General features: G+C 38.4%; 2 protein-coding genes across 2 annotated transcripts in view; one reads left to right on the top strand and one right to left on the bottom strand.

The window, feature by feature from the left end:
* The window catches only part of si:ch211-127i16.2 (probable flavin-containing monoamine oxidase A), a 77636-nt gene extending 75214 nt beyond the window's left edge, over positions 1–2422 (bottom strand). The window contains exons 1-3 of the mRNA XM_061734439.1: positions 2245–2422; positions 2075–2162; positions 442–622 (exon numbers count right to left, since the gene is read on the bottom strand). Coding sequence (XP_061590423.1) covers positions 442–622; positions 2075–2162; positions 2245–2362 — 387 coding nt within the window. The 5' untranslated portion in view covers positions 2363–2422. The remainder of the gene's footprint in view (positions 1–441; positions 623–2074; positions 2163–2244) is intronic.
* Positions 2423–13244: 10822 nt separating this feature from the next.
* LOC133454469 (coxsackievirus and adenovirus receptor homolog) overlaps positions 13245–23410 on the top strand; it is a 15559-nt gene continuing 5393 nt past the window's right edge. Inside the window, exons 1-4 of the mRNA XM_061733198.1 lie at positions 13245–13427; positions 14793–14997; positions 18405–18557; positions 19066–19188. Of these exons, the coding sequence (XP_061589182.1) occupies positions 13245–13427; positions 14793–14997; positions 18405–18557; positions 19066–19188 (664 nt within the window). The remainder of the gene's footprint in view (positions 13428–14792; positions 14998–18404; positions 18558–19065; positions 19189–23410) is intronic.

The raw sequence follows: 23410 nt of genomic DNA, 5'->3' as shown, positions 1-23410 counted from the left end.
TTGATCCACCTGAAACGCTGGGGCATGACCTTAAACGGGCTCTTCACGCTCAAAAACTCTCCAGTGTGGCTGAATCAAAACTAAGAGGAGTATAGGCTAAAATTCCACTGCCAGCTATGTCAAGCACTTTACAATGGCAAAGTAAAACTAAGAAGAATCAAACTATTTTCATCAGCTGCATTCTCCAGATCAGGGTTGTAATTAAAGTCCCAGCTGTACAACTGAGCGCTAACTTGATATTTAGCATCCTGCACTTCCTTGAAGATGGCAGTATGGAGACAGATAAGGATACAGAATATGTCAATGTTGCTGAACTAGTTGAAAATAGTTGAAGTTTGGAAAGTCAGAACTAAGAAAATGAGAACAGTGATTCTTATGCCACGTGTCATTGCTTTCCCACCATACTCCATCAGAATACTGGTGCGTGTGCTCATGCATCACCTTCCACAGGAACTGGGTGAAGTCCAGGAGCACCAGTGGGGACAAGGTAGGAATGCTTGTACTGTAGACCCGTACTTTGGAGTTTGGTCCACCCATGTGAAGCACTTTCTTACCGGTATTGAATTGCGGATAGACCTCTAAGCCCAACTCTTTTATGAGCTCCAAGATATGTGTTTGAGTGCTGTAAGAGATAGGAAAGTGTATACTTAGTACAAAGCTTTATGCCTTTGTTTGCAGGGATTCAAACACTTCAACTTCAAGGATTTTTAAGAGGGGGTAAAAATAAAAAAAAAGTTTCCCTGCGTTAGGAATAATCATGTTCTGTCTTAACCTTCAAACATTGACAATTCATCAAACCAACAAATAAAAGATACCACATGTATCATCTTGACTTATTATTTCTTCAAAATTGTCCAAGACATTCATTTTTCTATCTGTGTCTCCTTCACCTGCCTTGTGTCACGAAGTGAATACTGAAGTGAATACACTGAATATGCACATATAAATCCACACATATACAGCGAAAGAAATGTATAAAGTAAAAATGTATAGTTTAGAACAAAATTTCAAAATTAATAGCAATAGTGCACGAAGACTCTACCAGGCTTTATGGTCTGTGGAGGATAATACACATGTAGTATCACAAACACCTTCTTCACATCCAATTATCTTTGACAGGGTTCTCTAATCAATGGGTAATTGAGCGTTTAAGCTGTTAGTGTGATTTATATTGATGTTTTTAATCTTGAAGACGGTGCGTTAGTAATGCATCGTTGTTCCTTGCATGGTCACAGGAAGCTGCGGACAAACCCAGCTCATGTTCAGCAAGCAGGTGTCCAATTGTTAGTGTTGTAAAGTGAACCTTGTCACCACTGATCTGCAGGACCGCGCCACAAGAGCTGGATTTATTGCAACCACTCTGAAAAAGTGCACTTGTCTTAAGAAGGTTTAATGTGATCCATCTCTCCTTGTATTATGAACCCATATTATTTATTGAAAGCTGTTGTTTGCTCCAGAAGCCCAGAGCACCTGAACTGTTATTGTATGTTCATTTTTTATTCAGCATAATGTACGTATATAAAATGGTATATAATGATTATATTTTTTTTGATAAGATGTGTATATATATATATATATATATATATATATATATATATATATATATATATATATATATACATATATATATATATATATATATATATATATATATATATATATATGGTATATCATTTACATGTATATCATTTATTTATAATGCTCAGGTATAATATTGCAATGAAGTGCTGTAATATTTTTATAATGTAATAACAGGTATATTTTTTGAGAAAGTAAAGCTTGCTGTTATATTTATTTATATTTATGTTTATTTTGTATTCAAGCAAAATTGGAAAAGAAACAAGGGGTAGGACCTCATAAGTTTTTTTACTTCCTCCTACTCCTTTTTGGCCATGAAGGTTTATTTTCCTTTGATTTGTTTAATGACTGTTTATTTGTATTCTTTCCTGATGTTTTGTGTAATTGTTTTTATTTTTTATTTAATATGCTCGAAATAAAGATTTAAATCAATCAATCAATTTTTATCTCGAGGCTTATAAACACCATATAACTTAATGTGATCATATATATTTACCTTCCGACCCACTGGCCACCAAAGTCCCAGTGAGCTGCGCCACTGGCTGCTGGTATTTCATAGGACAAAGTGCGACCTCCCACTCGATCTGCGTGACATAACAAGTAAACCACAAACTCTACTCACACCGCAGTTCCGATTACTCTCAGCCATGGCACAGTTTTACTCACCTTTTCCTTCAAGAATCAGAATTCTCAAACTGTCACGTTTTTTTCTGAGTAAATGAGCTGCACTGAGTCCAGACAGCCCAGCACCAACAACAACTACGTCCCATATGTCTGCAGTCATGTTTCAGCTCGCGTGAATCTATTTTACAAATCAAGTAAGTCACGTTAAACTGTTACAGGTCCGAGAGACTGCGTGAAGCAAACAGGTGGTAGTTGCAGCTGTAGCCCCTCAATGGTGACGTTTCACCCAAGTCCCATTCTGATTGGATGAAAGCGAGCTCGTGGACGAGCACAGGTAATTGACCCCAATGAGGAAGCAGACAAACTGATAATAATAATAATAATAATAATAATAATAATAATAATAATAATAATAATAATAATAATAATAATAATAATAATAATAATAATATGATTATTATAATAACGTTTTAAATCACATGACATGACATATAAAACAATGACATATGAAACAATGCTATTCTAAAATAATTCTAAAAGAAATTCTAAAATCTAGTTTTAGATTATCTTTAAAGTGGCCATTTTTGCTATGTTCACAATGGTCAGCATGGATGTTGCATTACACTTTTTTTTATTGAACTTTTATTAGTTTCAGGATTAAATACATCCCTGATACATTAAACTGCATATTTTTTCAAATATTAATATAAAATATATTTACGAAAATATTCATTTTAGTAAAAAAGTTGTGATTTTTCACTTATCACTGACAGTCCAAACTCCACCACTTGCACTTACTTTTTTGTCTATTAAAAATATATTGCTACGTTAAAAGATATGAATGGAGGAAATCATCTTTGGGGTTTTGGAGTATTCAAACTCAAAGCCAAATTACCATTTTTTATTTTTTTTTGCATGTATACTTGTTTGCATGTATTTGTTACTTTTACATGTTGCGCTTAACCTGACCACCCTGTAACACACACACAAAAAAATAGATTGAGGAAAAGTGTTTTAATTAAAAAATGTCACTATAATTGCAAAGAAAATTATATTTCAAATTAATTAATTATTATTTTAAATTAAATTAGTCAACTAGACAACATCACAATGTATTGGCCTCCAGTTTAGTTTGAAGTTTACCACCCTGTCACAATTAGATTGTGATAGTGTGGTAAGAGAGTCTGCCTCTCATTATAACTTGAGAACTAATTGAATTAGAGCCTAAATGTACAAGGTAAAATATCTTCTTTGAGTAGGAAAAGGTCAAGGACATCACTTGACTTTCTGTTTACTTAACCCTATGTGGTTCATCTGACTCCCACACTGAGTCACCCACTCACCAACCCACTAACCTGCAAGATGTTACTCACGCAGTCACCTCACTCAGTCATCCACTATGTCACCTACTCAGTCACTAACTGAGGCTTCAGATAGCCCCAGTCAGTGATGTATGTAAGTGAGTCCTGCAGTTACTGCCATGATGCTCAGGAACCCGAAGCCTTTGAGAACATCAGATTTTTATTCAGTTTTTGAGAGGTATTAATAAAGTTTTATGTGATGTTTCTGTTGGCATATCATATAGTTGATATTTGTTTTCACTCTATTATGTATATTTATATTTATATGTTTTTTTCTGTTCTAGCTGTTGCCATGCAAGCACCATCCAGAATGAAACACAAATAGTCTAGATGGAAAGGGGGGTCCACGCGCACCCCCCGGATTTTTTTATGCCACCTGATTTTTTTTAATCCTTTAAATGTCTAGTTTCAGAATTTGGTCAGTGCCAAGATCAACTAATGTCTGAAAGGCTTCGTTTTCACACTTAATTGCATCTAACTCCAGACCAGAAAATTGAAATTTGAGATTGGCAAAGTAGCATATCCTATCATACATACAAGCCACGGAGACTAATAAACACATTTATTTTTGCTGCAACCACCGAGCAATGACCAAAACAACCTAGCAACCACCTATCAACAACTTTCAAGACCCTAACTATCCTAGCAACCACCCTAGCAACCACACCTAAAAAAACTTAAAACCTCCTTGGTCTAGAAGGAAAATGGGTTTCAAGGGTAACCCCTATTATTTATGTCATCTACTCTTTGTTATCATCAAAGTGTCTTCTTTCAGAATTTGTCAGGTGCCAACCTGAAATCATCTCCCAAAGGCTTTATTTTTTATCCTTGTACTGCGAACCCCGACCAGAAAACTCTAAACACCGACATAGTATGTGGTGCAACTTTTGTCCTAAACAACTTACAGAGACAAATTAATACATTTTCCAAGCCAACTCTGATAGGCCATCACGTAGCAACCACCTTTAAGACCCTAGCAACCACCCTAGCAACCGCCTCTGTAAGTTGTTTAGGACAAAAGTTACACCACATTGTAGAGACAAATGAATATATTTACCCAGGCAACTCTGTTAAAATGAACACAATAAAATAATTGTTTATTACATTTGACTACACACTGACTGTTTAAAACAAAAATTGTAAATAAAAAGGCAAAAAATGTGTGTAGGATGCAGTTAACTTGTGACTAATCGTCAAATTCGCCATCACTGAGGAGATCTTCTATCTCTATTTCTTCCATTTCTAAGTCTTCATCATTCTTATACTCGTTGTCCTCTTCATCACCAGATATATACATATGTGTGTATATATATATATATATATATATATATATATATATATATATATATATATATACACACCAGACAGCAATAGCTCCAAGCTTGATGTAATCAAGAGCACCAGGATGGGTGAGTTGAATATTTGTGAGAAAGGCCTCAAACCAGTTCAGGTACCTATGAAAAATGAATCGTTTAAAGATCAACTTAGTAAGCAATTACAAGTTTGTCACTTATTTTTACATTAAGTAATAAAAGAATAAGTTAAAATAGATTATTAATAGATTACCTGGAGTAATTGTGGCCATCATACGCGAAGAAGAGATCCGCCATGGCGCCATTACAGTGATGGAAGAGCTCGAAGTTGTTGGTTTTCACAGCAACATCCATCATGAAGACCAGCCTCGCATGATCCATCACGGAGAGCCAGAACATTCCTGTTTTACCCAGATGTCCTCTGCGTACCTTGTCTTGGTATTGTTGGTACTGACCGATCAGGTTTAGGAGTGAGGGATCCTTCAGAGCGGTGTCAAGGTTCTCCGAAGAGCAGCAGTGGATGAGGTTGATTAGGGTCTCATGTGGGATGTCTGGCTTCTCGTCATCTAGGAAGACATCGAAGAGCAGCCGTTCAAGTGCTTCTGTGACTGCCTTCAGACTAAAGGGAGCCTTGGCATATGATTTCCCACTTAGGATGTGTTTCAGGCAACCACTGGTTGGAAAATGGAAATCTACTATCGACTTCTACACGCCCATCGACCAGCCTATAACAGACAACGCAGTGGTGTATGAGATCCTCAAGAGGTCTGAGGCAGCAACCGAGGAGGTTGGACAGCCATACACGATCAACACATTTGACCTAGGAGTGGTGATGAAGGCCTATCCTATAGTATGGAAATATGAGGAGGAATTCAGTAGGCATGTCGTCCTTATTGGCAAGTTCCATACAGCCATGAATTACATGGGCAGGCTCACTGGCCATAAGTGTCTTGGAGCTGGCTATGCAGAGATCCTCATTGAGGCAGGCCTCGCAACCAGTGGTTGCCTGAAACACATCCTAAGTGGGAAATCATATGCCAAGGCTCCCTTTAGTCTGAAGGCAGTCACAGAAGCACTTGAACGGCTGCTCTTCGATGTCTTCCTAGATGACGAGAAGCCAGACATCCCACATGAGACCCTGATCAACCTCATCCACTGCTGCTCTTCGGAGAACCTTGACACCACTCTGAAGGATCCCTCACTCCTAAACCTGATCGGTCAGTACCAACAATACCAAGACAAGGTACGCAGAGGACATCTGGGTAAAACAGGAATGTTCTGGCTCTCCGTGATGGATCATGCGAGGCTGGTCTTCATGATGGATGTTGCTGTGAAAACCAACAACTTCGAGCTCTTCCATCACTGTAATGGCGCCATGGCGGATCTCTTCTTCGCGTATGATGGCCACAATTACTCCAGGTAATCTATTAATAATCTATTTTAACTTATTCTTTTATTACTTAATGTAAAAATAAGTGACAAACTTGTAATTGCTTACTAAGTTGATCTTTAAACGATTCATTTTTCATAGGTACCTGAACTGGTTTGAGGCCTTTCTCACAAATATTCAACTCACCCATCCTGGTGCTCTTGATTACATCAAGCTTGGAGCTATTGCTGTCTGGTGTGTGTGTATATATATATATATATATATATATATATATATATATATATATATATATATATATATATATATATATATATATACACACATATGTATATATCTGGTGATGAAGAGGACAACGAGTATAAGAATGATGAAGACTTAGAAATGGAAGAAATAGAGATAGAAGATCTCCTCAGTGATGGCGAATTTGACGATTAGTCACAAGTTAACTGCATCCTACACACATTTTTTGCCTTTTTATTTACAATTTTTGTTTTAAACAGTCAGTGTGTAGTCAAATGTAATAAACAATTATTTTATTGTGTTCATTTTAACAGAGTTGCCTGGGTAAATATATTCATTTGTCTCTACAATGTGGTGTAACTTTTGTCCTAAACAACTTACAGAGGCGGTTGCTAGGGTGGTTGCTAGGGTCTTAAAGGTGGTTGCTACGTGATGGCCTATCAGAGTTGGCTTGGAAAATGTATTAATTTGTCTCTGTAAGTTGTTTAGGACAAAAGTTGCACCACATACTATGTCGGTGTTTAGAGTTTTCTGGTCGGGGTTCGCAGTACAAGGATAAAAAATAAAGCCTTTGGGAGATGATTTCAGGTTGGCACCTGACAAATTCTGAAAGAAGACACTTTGATGATAACAAAAAGTAGATGACATAAATAATAGGGGTTACCCTTGAAACCCATTTTCCTTCTAGACCAAGGAGGTTTTAAGTTCTTTTAGGTGTGGTTGCTAGGGTGGTTGCTAGGGTAGTTAGGGTCTTGAAAGTTGTTGATAGGTGGTTGCTAGGTTGTTTTGGTCATTGCTCGGTGGTTGCAGCAAAAATAAATGTGTTTATTAGTCTCCGTGGCTTGTATGTATGATAGGATATGCTACTTTGCCAATCTCAAATTTCAATTTTCTGGTCTGGAGTTAGATGCAATTAAGTGTGAAAACGAAGCCTTTCAGACATTAGTTGATCTTGGCACTGACCAAATTCTGAAACTAGACATTTAAAGGATTAAAAAAAATCAGGTGGCATAAAAAAATCCGGGGGGTGCGCGTGGACCCCCCTTTCCATCTAGACTAAAAGGTTTATAACAAAAACTAAAAACTAAAAATCATCAGACTGACAGACCACCACCTGCACTACAACCCCATCATTTTCTAAAAAAATAAAATAAAGGCAAAGACAGTGAAAGGCTTCAAAACATTTGACGTTAAATTGTATTTTTGCTTAAAAAGTGATGCACTTCATGTGTCAAATTCACATTTTAAGATAAAAAATCTGAAAATTAAAATAAATCTTTTTTAGTTGACATGTTTTATCACAAAACATTTTACTAAGGTAATATCTGTGCTTACTTAAATCCTAAAAGTATACTCTCCTTTTCTGTTCTTCCTGTTGATTCAGGTGTCAAACTGAATCCCAGAAGGGCCGGTGTCCTGCATGTTTTAGATGTTTCCCTGCAACACACCTGATTCTAATTAATCATCGTCACCAGCTTGTCATCAAAGTCTGGATAGCTCTGTTGATGACACAGCTCCTTGTATCATGGTGCATTGAAGCAGGGAAACATCTAAAACCTGCAGGGACACCGGCCCTCGAGGACTGGAGTCCGACACCCCTAAAGTACTCAATTTTCCTCAACGACGTTTAGAAACTAAGTTCATCTGAGTAAACTGGATTTCTATTCCTGGAGTGAACGCTGAAGCTCAGCAGTGCACATGCTCAGTGGAGCAGTTAGAGGAGAAGTCTCAAGAGACATTTTCTGGGTCTCTTGGTAAGTTATTCAAAGTCTTTTTCAATGTCAATTGTCAGTTATAATTTTATTATTTAAAACTGAATTTTTAGCAGGGTTTTTTTCTGGGCATATGTATTACACAAATCTCTGTTAACATTAGTCAAAACAGCCGACTAAAACCGTTATTATTATGTCATTCACACGATAATTTATACTCTTAACTTTAAAGGGGACCTATTATGAAAAACACGTTTTCTCTTGCTTTAACATTTATAAAGTGGTCTCCCCTCAGCCTGCCAACTCAGAGAAGGAGGAAAGCAACCAAATTCTGCAGTGTCTGTACAGCCGCCCGGATGAGCCGTCCAGTGTGATGTGGATCTACGAGCTGTTCAGATTCTGCTCCCGTCGTTACATGCAAAATGCGATTTACATAGGTTGGCCTCCGATGCGTGAAACCACACCCACCACTAACTCCGCCGGCCGGAGCTTCCGCCATTTTTCCGTAGCAGTGTATCGCGTCATTCAGGCAGCCAATCAGCACAGTGCCTCATTATCATAGCCCCGCCCACTCAGAATCCTGCATAGATAATGAGATTAGAGAATGGGAAGATAAAGACATGGCTCAGAGGCTGAATTTCTCATTTATTTAGCAAAAACAATCAAGAGCTTGTTTTTAAGACATGCAAGGCCTGTTTAAAATAGGTATTAGATGCCTTAATAGGTCCCGTTTAATACAGAAATTATGTGGTCATGATGCAAATGCTATTTTAAGGCAAAATTACAAAAAAAAGAGGCTATGTGTGCAGCTGCAACGTATCGCACACATGCCAGCTCTGTGTTAAAGCATTTACCATGAAAGCAGCAAATGTTACAGTAAATGTAGTCAGAATGACAAATTTTAAATGTTATGGCAGGCAAATGACCAGATGAAGTGTAGCGCTCATGTGCTATATGCACAAAGCTTACTTTTTTCCTGATAGTAGCTCACTAACACGCGGACCACGGCGCCGAACCGACATATTGAGTTTTATTCAGTTTTACCAGAAATGGAATAGAGACACTGGAAACAGCTGGTTCTCTTGTGACAGCAACAGTGACAGGGAACGAGAAATGTAAAGAAGTGAAAAGAAGAGAGAAAAGTGACTGAAGTGAGTCTATCTACTTGGCTCATGGTAATATATAAATGAATTGTAATGTACAATTAAATTATAATGCAGGTTAGTCATGATGATGCTGTAGACCTAATTTAGGTAGGTAACCTAATTTTCTTTTTTTTTTTACAAGGCTTTATTTGTTATTTATAGGTTATTTGCGTTATTGTATAATTTCAATTATTTCCACAGACGGCATAGGTTTAAGATGCACAGATTTGCATTTTGTTCTAATAATAAAATAAGCCTGCAAATGTATCATTCTTTGTTCTGCTTACTTGATTTATTTTAGTGCAATAGGTTTCCTAGATTTTACTGAGTTAACACGACTGTTTAGTTAATTCAGACTAACTTGGTTTACTTAAGTTGGTAGTAAAACTATAATTTTAAAAAGGTCATTACTTAATGTATTATTACTCATATTGTGCACATATTGTCCATGATGGGGTGGTGCACGAATGAGTCTCGAGTCTGAATTTAATGGGTCTTATTAATAAGTAATTGATGCCTAAGGTGGGAAAATATACCTTCTTGATTTAAGTTGCATTTATTTGTATAGTTCTTTAAAAAAAGAAAAAAAGAAAGAAAATTGCTAGTTTGCAATGACACCCGCTCATAGAATGAGTCAGATGCATCAAGTGTGCTTGAGATAGAAGATGTCAAATACCTGGACCTTTTACATTTGATTGTACAGTAGAGGTATGGCTAATTCAGGGTAATTGTTCAATAGGGTCTGAGAAGAGATCATTGCTTTGCACAAACAGGATAAAGATTTTTTTTAAAGAACGTTAAAGGAAAGGTGGCTGGAAGCAATTACCAGAGTCCTGAGGAGGCAGGGGGTAAAAAATCCTTGAGTGACTGGACAAGACCTGCAGCAAGACCTGGTGCAGCAGACACTAATGGCACTAATGGCGCTTTTATACTAGTACCTACTCAGCCCGATTCTACTCGCCACGCCTCGTCTCCACTCGACTTGCCCTCGTTTCTTTTCAATACCCAGATCAGAAGTAAGCGGGGTTGGAGCGAAGCTGCTGTGACTGACGTACTCGATTGGGCCAACCCCCCGACCAATCGGTGGCGTGTAGTGTGATGACGTCAGATACCGCTGACTCAGCAGCTTAGAACCTCGGCAGAATAGTTACAGAAAAAGTAGAACCAAACCGAGTAGAAGTGAGTCAAGTCGGGCTGAGAAGGTACTAGTTGAAAAGCGCATAAGGTTTCAGTTTCCACATACTTAACACTGAAGGGCTCCATGCCCAAACTCCAAGACACACCAATACTGAGCCAAAAGCACAAGAAAAGCTATATAAATAAACCAAAGAGGTGTTTTTATTCTGTTCTATGGTGCAACAAAACAAAAGTGGAACATTTCCAGCCTATGGATCAGCAGTATGTTTTGGGGAGTATGCCCATAAGGCATGGCGGAGGGTCAGTGATGCTCTGGGGATGCTTTGCTTCCTCTGACAGTGTGCAAGACCAACTCAATCAAGTGTCAAGAACTTCTCGGAGAAAAAGTCATGCTGTCTGTGAGGAAGCTGAAACTTGGGCATCACTGGCCCTACCAACAGGATAATGACCCCAAGCATATTTTGCCTATAAGTCCACCAGTGCTTGGTTTCAATAGAGGGCGTAGAAGATACTGCAGTGGTCATCACAGTTGTCTGATGTGAACCACACTGAACATCTCTGGAGGGATCTGAAGAAGTTTGCATGTTTGCAGAAAGTCTTAACACTGACAAGGCACTCAACTAAGTATTACAGTTTTAAAAAAATGCTATGATATTCATCCTGCACAGTCTGAACATGTTATATAAAGGTGGACTATATGAACATGTGAGCCTGTAACCTACAGAAAAGAGGTTGTGGAAATGTTTATGAACAAAGGCAGGTAAGCATTACATTTTTAAATCAAAGCAATAAGAAGAAAACAATGCAAACTTCCACAGTTTTGAATATTCATTTTTATTGCTGTTGCCGAGAAGTATGGTTAGTAAACTAGCAGGCGCATGTATGCATATTAATATAGAGTAGAATAACTTGTTTTTCAACATTTCTGTCAGAATGATACTTGAAATTAAATTGTACATTTCTGCTCTAACATTTTATCAATCCTGAAAAAGGAAGAGCATTCTTTAAAGCCTTTCTCCCACCAAAGTCCAATCAGTTAAACAAGTAGCTCTTTTTAACTCGTCATTCAAAGAACTGAACTCTACAGTAAATGCTTAAATGCTTGAGTGTGACAAAACCCACATGAAGATTTTTTTGCATCTTGAGTTTCACTTGGCATTGTTATTCATGTGTGAGAATCCTTGTTTTAATAGGCACCTTTTCTCTTCTTTTACTAGATACATTATTTTGCTGATAGAGCTGTAGTAGTATTGGAGGATTAAAGGGTTGTTAAAACCTTATTAACAGCTGAATGGCTTCATAAAGTCCACCCCCAGTAAACAGGTAAAACTGGTGGAGCCAGCGTCCACTTTTTTTTTGTTTTATGTTAATGAGGTAAAAGTAAAGGAGGAGCTTTGTGAGAAGCAGGAGGGACTCACGGATGTTCCTCTATAATCCTTGGACAGTGTTTGGATGTAGTTGCAGCATTCAGGTAATATCAGTATGAACCCATTACTTTACCTGTATACGGATCAGATATGCTGGTTGTGTATTAAACATGACTTATGGGTTAAGATTGTGCAAACTGTTTTATTTCACTCTGGACCAGAATGTTGAGACCAGGTTACTTTGATTTGAGCCTTCGCTGCCCGGCCTGTTTTCTCTTCATGGTGTTTTGTGCAGCAGCACTCTTCAGCACAGGTACGGCAGCACACACTCACACGCACATGAATCCATATGAGCATACAGTACATGAAAAGTATGAGCTGATTTATCTTTTGATTTGACACTGCCCTTTATTTATTGTGAGTTTCCTGTCTGTAATCTGCCGGGAGATGTATAGGCCTTAGTGGTTTGAGCTTCCCCACGTTGCCATGGCAGTTACAGCTTGTCCAGAGAGGCTTTGGGATTATGTTCCCAGATGATTGGTGCTCCCTGTTGTTTTCAGGATATCAGCTGATGTTTTTTTCCTTCAGGGTGTGGCTGCTGACACAACGAGTGGCACATCTCAAACCTAGTAAAAAGCTTCTCTTACCGGTTACTTCTTTTTGTGCACATTAAGACAGACCATCACTGTTCAAGGTAGAATAAAAACATTACAGAAAATGTTAAAATAAGACCAAGAAAAATACACTCTAACCCATGAAAAGCACAATTAGTGCTTGGTTTCTGCATCCCACTCACCTGAAAGGCAATTTAGTATTTATTTAAGCATGCTCTTGGATCATTTTTATTAAAAAAAAAATAACACATTTGGAAGAAGTGTATCTGTACAATCAATGCTGGAGAAGAAAATGTTTTTTTTTTCTCTTTACCATTATTTTACTTTTTTTGAGGATTCAAATTAATGAGGAAAACAATTGTAAACTACATAAAATTGTCTCTGTTGTTGAGATGAACATATTGTAAAAGGCCTTATCTAGTAAATCCAGCTCATTGTCTTTAATTTGTCTTGCTAAGAGACCCATTCATGTACTGTACAGTATATACCCCGAGTCTATTTTTTCTTGGCATGACGCTTATTCATATTAGAAATACTAGGATGAAATTAGTCTTAAGACGCTCTTACTCTCATTTTTGCTCCTGGTTTGGCTGCTGCTTTTTTCTCTTTATTTTATAGCCACTGCTGATTCATTTTTATGAAACTGAGTGAAGGAAACAGTCAGCAGCGGCTCAGTTAATGTAAAGGATTGAACTGTATTTATCGCTAACAATTAAAAGCATTGAAAAATAAACTACAGATGTTCCTGCAAGTAACTTCAAGAATGTTGTCAGAGACATTTACAGAAGGGATGAAAGTGACATCGGTGGGGTCTCAGACCGTCCTGAAGGCTATGGGGGAGAGTGTGACTTTGGGCTGCAGCTACACACCTGAGCCTTTTGATGCTGGAGAACTTGACATCGAATGGTCAGTTGTCAGTCCAGACACCACAAAGAAAGACCAAATGGTAAGAAGAACTGCCAGATTATACTGCAGTATAAATATAGCATGCGGTAAGCATGGATTACAAAATAATCATAATTATTTATTACACTATTCTATGCTCTCATTCAAATAAACTTGATGGTTTGGTACAGCATGCTCTTAAAAAAATATCAATGAATGAAAATGTTCTGCACTGAGTATGCTTATGGAGGACCTGAATCTTAATTCAAGTTAAAGGAGCTTGAGGCTCCTTTTAAGAAATGAGACTCTCTAGCGCCACCCTTCACCACGACGGCCGTTGGGGGTACTGCAGCCAACAGTGAAGCCGGCACGGGAGAACGGGGAGAACGCACATGCAGCGTCATGTGACGTCACATCCGCAGGACAGCGCGGGAAATTCGGCGGCCGAATTGCAGCACATTTTGCAGCACACAGCCTGTTCAAGGCAAAGGAGAGATACACTAGAGGGCTCATTCTTTTGGGTTTGGAACGCTTCATCTGACATTATTACTAGAAAACTTAAAATGTATACGGATTTTTTTCATAAATCTTGCCACAATCCAGAGTCAAGCTCCTTTAAGAAAGGGTTTACAGTATTATTAAAAACCAAAGTGACCAAAGTGCTGTATAAGCAAAGATACATTCAACATTTAATAAAATCAACTATAAATAGAACTACAACTGTGCAACATTATCTTTAAACTACTCACAGCTACAGGGCAGGAAGAATACAGTCAGGGACGAGATACTTTATATTCACTTGTTTTACCAAACTGCCAAACTGCCATGCACACAAATCTAAAAATCATGATTTGGCAAAGTTCTTATGTTAATGAACAGAAAGTGGTCAATTTGAGAAAACGGAGCGAAAAAAAGTCATCCACACGAGACCGACACCCTTTAGTCGTCATTTTTGTGTTTAGTTACTGACCTCAGACAAGCTGCAGAGCTCCCTCAGTGGGTGTCTCCTAATTAAGAAAAATGTTGGTTTGTGTAATTGCTTTCTTCTCCAGCTAGTTTCTAGCTTCATGGGTCTTTGCAGTGCAGGCAAAACATGCACACTGAGTGCACACCATTTTTTATTTATTTATTAGTTTCATTTGCTCCCTGCTGCTGCTGGAAAAAGGCCAGTGTGGACACAGACACTGGACTGCACAGTTAAAATAAAACAATAAGCTTCGAGAGATTTGGAAGAAAAAAAAAAAAGTTCTGTCAGCACTCCAGATTTGGGGGATTATTCTCAGTCTTTCACTGAGGGGGGTCTATTTACATCACATTTAGTTTGTGTTTCTCAGCAGCTGTGCTGTTGGTTTTTTTTCTGCTAACATATTTTGGTGCCAGAGTCATTTGTGGAATTCTGCTTTACTTATTCTCATTTTTGCAACAGATTATGTCGTACACCAGTGGCACTCGGTACTACCACGGCAACCACGTGTTTGCGGAGAGGCTCAGCTTTGCCGCAGGTGACCCTTCAAAGGGTGACGCGTCTCTCTCCATTTCTCAGCTGTCACCTCCTCAAAGTGCTACCTACCGGTGTAAAGTGAAGAAGTCTCCCGGGGTGGACACCCGCAAGATGTCACTGGTGGTAATGGGTAAGACTGGGGCGCTGGGGCTAACGCTGGGGCTAACACCTGTCGCTTGGCTGCATGGTTGATGCCTGTCTCTTTTGACAGGTGTACAGTTAGAGAGAGGTTAGACAGCAAGTTCATCTGTGTGTACAGTTACAGCAAGACAGTAACAGTAACAGTGTGTGATCCATGTCATTCAAGCTGTTCATCAATGCATTTTATTTGCATAATATAACAAATGTGCATTTTTCTATACACAATTTTTAGGTACAGATATTATGTTATTACTACTTATCTACCACCACTGTGTCCGGAAGTAGAATTTTTTTTTTTTTTTTTTTAATGAAAAGTCTTGTATCAGCCTTAGAATGAAGATGACACATGCTGCATGTTTCTATATTAGTTAGAACTGGGGGAAGATTTATTTTTTTAATTATGCACTTGGGGAAAAAGTTGAAATGTCGAGAAAAAAGTCGAAATGTCAAGAAAAAAGTCGAAATTTCGAGAAAAAGGTTGAAATGTCGAGATTAATGTTGAAGTACAATCTTGAGAAAAAAGTTGAAATGTTGAGAAAAAAGTTGAAATGTTGAGAAAAAAGTCAAAATTTCCAGAAAAAAGTCGAAATGTCGAGATTAAAAAGGAAAGGAAAAAGGAAGAAAAAAAGAGAAAAAAAGGAAAAAAAGAAGAAAAGGAAAAAAGAAAAGAAAAAAGGAAAAAAGAGAAAAAAAGAGAAAAAAAGAAAAAAGAAGAAAAAAAGAAAAAAAAAAAAAGAAGAAAAAAAAGGTCAAACATTTTTGAAAAAGCTCCAGGGAGCCACTAGGGCGGCGCTAAAGAGCCGCATGCGGTTCTGGAGCCGCGGGTTGCCGACCCCTGGTATAGACTATTCATCATCTGAGCAAACAAAATTGACATTAATGCCACATACATGTGTATTTAAATATATGGCAGTTCATATCGCCACCTCAATATGAAATCCCTTATTGCATATCACTCATATTCTAATATTATACCATGAATGATTTTTCAGCCACGTTCACGGGCGGCTGATTGTAGTCCTGTCCCACGTGGCACCCTGCTACTTTGTAGCTCTTACATAGTAAAAAGTTGAATAAACCCAGTCATTCATTTCAATTCAGTTAGTGCTTTGTGTCTGATATAATTGAGTTAAAGCTCCTACATGAACTGTTTTTTGATTAATTTTTTATCGCCGAATGTGGAAATTCACAAGCTTTTTATTGTTCCTGCACTAAATCAAAGCAGAATGAAAGGAAAGTTGCAAAAAAAAATGGCATGTAATATTAATTTTACTCGATTCTGTTTGAAGACATTTCATGCAAGAATTTGTCAACCGGTCAGTACTAATTTGATCATTGGGATAAACTCTCAGTTTTAATTAAACCCTAGATGGGTTGAAGATGGAGTCTAGAGAGAAGGTGAGGTGAGACTTTGTTTGAATTGGTGTCTTTAGGTGAGAGACAAACGTGCAGCATGTTCACACTATCAACCAAGAGCAAGTCAGAAGATTCCTGTCAACATCGAGTATTGTCATGTGTTTGTAGTTACGGTCCCAGTTCAAAATCAGAATGGAGAGTGAAAGAACAGTAAGAATAACATAGAGCAGGTACACAACAATATTTTCTGTAGCAAAGTACTATGGCAGGAAGAGCTGTCTAATCTAGGGGGCATTTTATCTGGGTTGGACCCTCCAGCTCAGCTTTTTTACGCGTCTGTGACGTGTCTGCTAAATGTCCTTTCTGACGTGGGTAAAAGGACCCATTTGATGCCAACCTGCACTGCAGGAGAGAAACACACTTCCATCCCGCATAGATTCATTTTAGAGGTCATTTATTTTGGCCTGATCTCCAAGGGAGGACAGTTACAGAGGAGTAAGGCTACAGGAACAGGGCAGAGTACAAATGCAAGCAGCAAATGACCTCTTGGTCTCTTAGTTACGGCCTGGAAGACGCCCCAATTATCTGAGAACTAGAACTGTGAAAACTGAAACAAGCAATAGCTTTTCTGATTAATTCACACCTTTCCATTATCTTTACCTGCTTATTCCTAAGGGCCACAGGGATCTGATGGAGCCTATCCCTTGTCTATTCAGGCAAAAGGCCAGGTACACCCTGGAAGGGTCGCACGTCCACCGCAGGGCAATCAATTTACATAGGCCATTGATAGAGACTTCCTGAAATGCTTTGATATTCCAGCGCGCCTCAGCAGTGAGATTCAGGAGGTATTTCTTGGCCTGATGGAGGTTTAACTGCTCAGACCTGTGTTTTTTTAACACAGATAATTCCTATCCTTTTTTTGTTCTACAAGAAGGGACTGTTTGAGATTAACTGTTGATTTAGTAGAAGAGCACATAGCATATGTTCATGTTGCTCCAGTACTTGTATTGTTCTGCTCAAACTTGTTGTACAGGGTCAGTGTCTGAAAGATTACATTTGTATGGCCAGACTGTTCTGTTTTGATGGAGACAAAAACTAGTTCAAGACACTTACTTAATACCAGTACACAGGTGTATATGGTACCTCAGTGAATTATTTATCTGATATCTTGCCCTCCATGGATTTGGATGGAGAAGATAGCAAGATGAGAATTTGCAAGGAAAAGTCAACCCAGAACACTAACACTTAAAGAAGCATGAGGCAGGATTGAAGCAGGATTTATGAAAAAAATTCCTATACGTTTTAAGTTTTTTAGTAATAATGTCAGATGAAGCGTTCCAAACCCAAAAGAATGATTCCTCTAGTGTATCTCTCCGTTGCCTTGAACAGGCTGTGTGCTGCAAAATGTGCTGCAATTCGTAGGCCGAATTTCCCGCGCTGTCCGGCGGATGTGACGTCACATGACGCTGCATGCGCGTTCTCCCAGTTCTCCCGTGCCGGCTTCACTGTTGGCTGCAGTACCCCCGACGGCCGTCGTGGTGAAGGGTGGCGCTAGAGAGTCTCATTTCTTTAAAGGAGCCTCAAGCTCCTTTAAGGCTGGATTATGGTTCTGCGACAAATCTACACCGCGGCGAAATGGAATGACGGAGAAGTCCGGAGGGTTCAGGACGGCGTCACGGCAGCGGTGGTGTAGCGCAGAACCATAATCCAGCCTTTAGAAAGATGTAACACTCTTGAAGGAGTGGATGAAACATCAGGGTTCAAACACAGTGGAACAGATGGACAGCATGTGTTCATCCTGACAGAGGAAGGGAGGACCCAACCTTGAAGACACAAGCCTGCTCACACTCACATAACCCCCCCCCCCCAAAAAAAAAAAAAAAAAAAAATCCAAAATCGTGCACACAACAGACCGGGACGTGTTGTTATGAACTATGAACATGAATGCATGTAGCCACCATATAACTACGAGGCTCTCTCCGGCTCCATATTAAGGTCGTAACCCCCCCCCCCCTCAGGTCATTTGTTTTATAATTGCAGTGAAGCCATCAGCCCCTAAGTGCTGGGTGGAGGGAGGACAGCTCGTTGGCGAAGCCTTGTCTCTTAATTGCCGGTCCACTAAAGGCTCTACTCCCTTGAAATACACGTGGAGGAGAGAGAGGGCAGACCCCATGCCTGCTGGTGTCACACAGAGTAAGTGTGACCTCTGTTGCTTTCATCATGTTACTACACATTAAAGAGTGTGTCTGTATTGCTGTAGGGGGCTGAGGAGGAAGGTGACATGTGCCTATGCTTATTGTTGATTAATCCAGAACATACAAGGAAGGTAACAGAGATTTCTAGCTTGCGGTGTAGCACAGTCTCTCCTTTTTTATTTTCACCAAAATATAATTAGCATTTTCTCCTCATTTCATTTTCAGTCTTTATATAACATGAAACGAGGTATACTGAATTTATCAGTTTCCTCTTGCAGCAGGAACACCACAAATTGCAAGCACACATAAAAGGCAGACATCTATGTAAAGATATCCTAATCTGCATGTTTTCCAGTGAGAATGTGAAGAAGACAAAGCACAACGAGCCTCAAGAACGTGTCACTTTCTCTCACGTGGCAGAAGAAATTTGAATTTTGTTTTCATTTGAGCAGCTTTAAATGTAAGTACAGTACGTTTGGCTTAAATGAATGTGCACGCTCTCTCAGACGGCGCAACCGGGGAGCTGAAAATCAGCAACCACTCACAGAGCTTTGCTGGTGCCTACCTTTGTGAGGTGAACAATGCTGTTGGAGCGGAACGCTGCAGGATCAACCTGAAAGCCGACAAGCGTAAGGGGACTGCATGCATGTTCAAACACAATGCACGACACGTGTGTGAGATGACGAGAGACTAGGGGTGTGCAAACAAGGGTACCTCACGATTCGATTCGATTTCGATTATTGGAGCTTCGATTCTTCGATTATAACGATTTTCGATTCGATTATTGTGATTTTTAATGCTTTTTTCCATACAAGATTGATTTTGTCTTCATCTGTGGCTACATTTGTAAATAAATAGCCAATCAATTAACTCAGTTCCTCTAACAACACTCATTAAGTAAATAACAAGGTTTTTTGAACATTTGACATGTATTTTTCAAAGACACAAAATAATTTATTTTATGACTATGTAAACATTTGCTCTTTGACTTATTTAACTTTGACCAGGGAAAGCTTCACTTGCATGAGAGCGCCCTCTATTGGTGGAAAACACTGAAAACGGTCAAGCCCTGGATTTAATGAGTTAATTAATTCAAGTAAACAAGATATGTACTTCCATCAAATTAATTTAGTGTAAACATATCTGCCATATTTCAAGTGAACAATAAGAAATGTGCATTCTTGAAAATGAAATGATTCGGCAGCTTATTCAGTCTGGAATATAGATAGGATAACTTAAAAAAAAAAAAACTAAAAAAAAAAGTTTTTTTTTAATTAATCGATTCCAAATCGTCATGTGACGCATCGCGATGCATTGACACATCGATGAATTGCACCCACCTCTACGAGAGACACAGATTTAAGTTCCCATACTCTTTGTAGCTGTGCCACGACCTCTTGATTGCTCCGGTTGTTTAGCGTGCAGGATTTGAGCCGCAGTGCTTGACACGAGTGAATCATGGTTGGTGACGGCTGTAAACATACTCAGTGGCCAGAAACAACTTTATTAATTTAAGATTTTTTTGCTTTCTGTTTCCTTGCTGCTGTGTTTCTGTTATTGAGTCATGAAGTTACGCAAGAGTGAAGACAAAAGCATTCAGCTGCCTTTTATTGGTCGCTTCTGTTTAAAAAGTAAATGAAAGAGGAGTAAGGCCGTGACAGAAGAGAAGTGATTTTATCAGAGCAGCTTTGTTTAATGTGTCCCAAGTTGTTGAAATATGGATGTACAAGTCACTTTAAAAAGAAATTTCCCTTAAGACTTCACCATGTAAAGCATCATTTAAAATGACTAATAAAACTGCAGGATTTTCTGTATTTCTCTTTACTTATTTATCACAAACATGAAGCCAGTCAGGCAGCACACTCTGGATCCATCTGAAGCCTCTCTGTTGCTCAGTGGAGTTGGTTTGCTCCCCATGCCAGCACTGATTTATTTCCCGGGAAACTCCAGCATCCCAGACTTATGTTAAGCATTATTATCTATGTAGCAAATGTATCTATGCTCAGCAGTACTCGAGTTGAGGGGGGGATGAGGGGGGATGGCATCCCCCCTGAAATAAAAACGGTCCAAATCATCCCCCCTGTAAAACTGCCATCACTCCTTTCCATCCCTTATGTCATTTCATCAATGAATGTGGTTTTACTGCTATTTCAACATTTAGAGTCATCACCAGAAAAATAACTTATTTGACAATTATCACCTGTTTCAAGTAAATTTTCACTTGAAATAAGTAGGAAAATCTGCCAGTGGGACAAGATTTATCTTCTTATTACAAGCAAAAAAAATCTTGTTCCACTGGCAGATTTTTTTAATTATTTCAAATGAAAATCTACTTGAAACAGGTGAAAATGGTTGTTTTTTTCCAGTGATGAGTCTTGTTTTAAGTGTAATGAGATTATTTTACTAAAAAGAGACATTTTATCTGGAAATAAGACAAATATTCTTGTTAAGATTGTGAGTTTTTGCAGTGATCCATGTTACTTATCCTGTGAAGGACAGAGTCATATTGATAAGTTCAGAAAACTGTTCTTTATTGTTGTGTTATGATGTATTTGATGTAAGCCCAGTGGATATTTAAAGCTTACAGAAGGCTGCATTTAACTGCTGCTATGTCATTCCTGCAGTATTTCTGCAGGTGTTTTGGTCACTGCTATTATTTGTAATATATTATATTATTTGTAATCAGCACAAAGTATCTGTCCCCATATGATAAAATCCACCACCCCCCTGATTTTTTTTTTTACAACTGGAGTACTGATGCTCAGTGTATGTTGGTGTTTCTGCAGTAAACTGACTGCACTGGTGAGTGTGAGGGGGTTGTTTGTGATGTACCTTGCATCTTGCCCACACTAGGAAGTTTTCCAGACAATTGTCGGGATTCGGAAGACTTTATTGTTGTTTTTTTCTCACAGTGGGTTAAGGCAGTTTATATGAATAACTCTGGCAAAGATGGAAAGCAGAGCTATAGCAGTTCTGTCTCATAGGGAATAAATATGTCGGCCTTGAGAGCAGCAACGACGAGTGCAGTCAGTGATTCAGAATGTTTTTTACTGAAAAAAAGTCATCTCTAAGGTTGGGATTGGAGTAGCTACATTCTTTGGATCCATAAGATGAATATGTCGCTTTATGCCTCATGATCTGTGAAGGAGGAGAAGGCCCTGGATATAGTCTATAGCTTCTTGACTCAGCGTTCAGATTGTATTTTGACTTTGTGAAGTGAATGATTCATTGTCATTTTAAGTGCAGGCTGCAGTTTCAGGCCAGAGTTTCATCCCTGAGGCTCAGGAGCACAGCCAGAGGTTTGCAAGATTATTAACAGGACATTATAGAATAGGAATGATGAGACTTCACCACATCCCGTTTGTTTCATTCCCCTCTCTGCTGTTTGACAGTTTTTTTCTCTTATGTTAGAACATTGCACTATTGAAATATAACAAAGCTGCTGTCGCGGATTAGTCTGTGCATGTGCTGCGCTATTTAAGCAGCACACGCACGGACTGAAAGCAGCTTTTTGTTTTAAACTATCCGTTTCAGTTTAGTTTAAAGAAAAACCTGATTCCTACTCCTTTTACCGTGGACAAAAACCACTCCAAGTTACATCCTAGTCACCTTTCACAGCTGTGTATCACTTCATAGTATGATGTCACACATCAGTAGAAATAGAAATAGAAATAGAAAGCCTTTATTATCATTATACTTATACAATGAAATAAGGAAGCAGCTCCGTCAAAGTGCACAAATGCAAGACTATATAAGCAAGTACTGTAAACAACAAAAATGAACAAAAAAAGTAAACATAAATATATATATGTGTGTATATATATATATATATATATATATATATATATATATATATATATATATGTATATATATATATATATATATATATATATATATATATGTATATATATATATATGTATATATATGTGTGTATATATATATATATATATATATGTATATATATGTGTATATATATATATATATATATATATATATATATATATATATATATATATATATATATATATATATATGTGTGTATATATATATACACTATAAGAAAAGAGTGAATGGGAGGATAAAAATGGAAGAGAATTATACATAGATAGGTAAGGAATATTGGGACATTATGGACAGGAAATAGAAAATATTGCACAGTGTGAGGTAACTTATGAGTTCAGAAAGTTAACGATGAAACTAGCTCTCAGGGCTCTGGTGGAAATCATGGCAAAGGCAACTCATAGCATGAGAGAAGTCATGACAGCAAAGAGTCGCAGAAGTGGCACGATGTAAATATATCAAATCTTGCTTTTGGAGCAACAATAGCATTTCTGAGGTTGGTCATTAAAGATGGGGTTTTTAAGGGTGAAAATCTGCTCCTCCATGGTCCTCATTTCCTAAGGCTTTGTTTCATTAGTAGCTGTAAGCCTTGCTCCCTAACGGGATTGATCCCTGAAACACCAAGCTGAGAGTGCTGTAACTGCTGTATACTGTACATTAGAAGAGTAATTAGTACTTCACAGTACCACACGTCCACAAAAAAAGAAGCATTTTGAGGCAGTTCCTTCTGTCTTTGTTGGACTAATGAGGAATGTGAACAGGAAGTGTTGGATTTTTATTGTTGGTTGGCCGCACGGACCGGTTTTATTGAAAAGGTAATTGCCCCTGAATATAATACACCTCCAGCACAGTCAAACACAATGGGCTCGTGTTTATTTCCGTGAAGGCTGCAACTCAAAACTTGAATATGACTGAACCAGGCAACAGCAGGGAATTCAGACTGACTCACAGCGCCTGCAGAAGCTTCTGTCCAGCCTCGCTTAGTGTGACAACACTGCAGTCCACTGCA

This window comes from Cololabis saira, chromosome 11 (assembly GCF_033807715.1).
Source record: "Cololabis saira isolate AMF1-May2022 chromosome 11, fColSai1.1, whole genome shotgun sequence".
In the NCBI taxonomy this organism is placed as follows: Eukaryota; Metazoa; Chordata; class Actinopteri; order Beloniformes; family Belonidae; genus Cololabis; species Cololabis saira.
The sequence above is the reverse complement of the archived record's forward strand: the minus strand, read 5'-3'. Positions and strand labels throughout refer to the sequence as shown.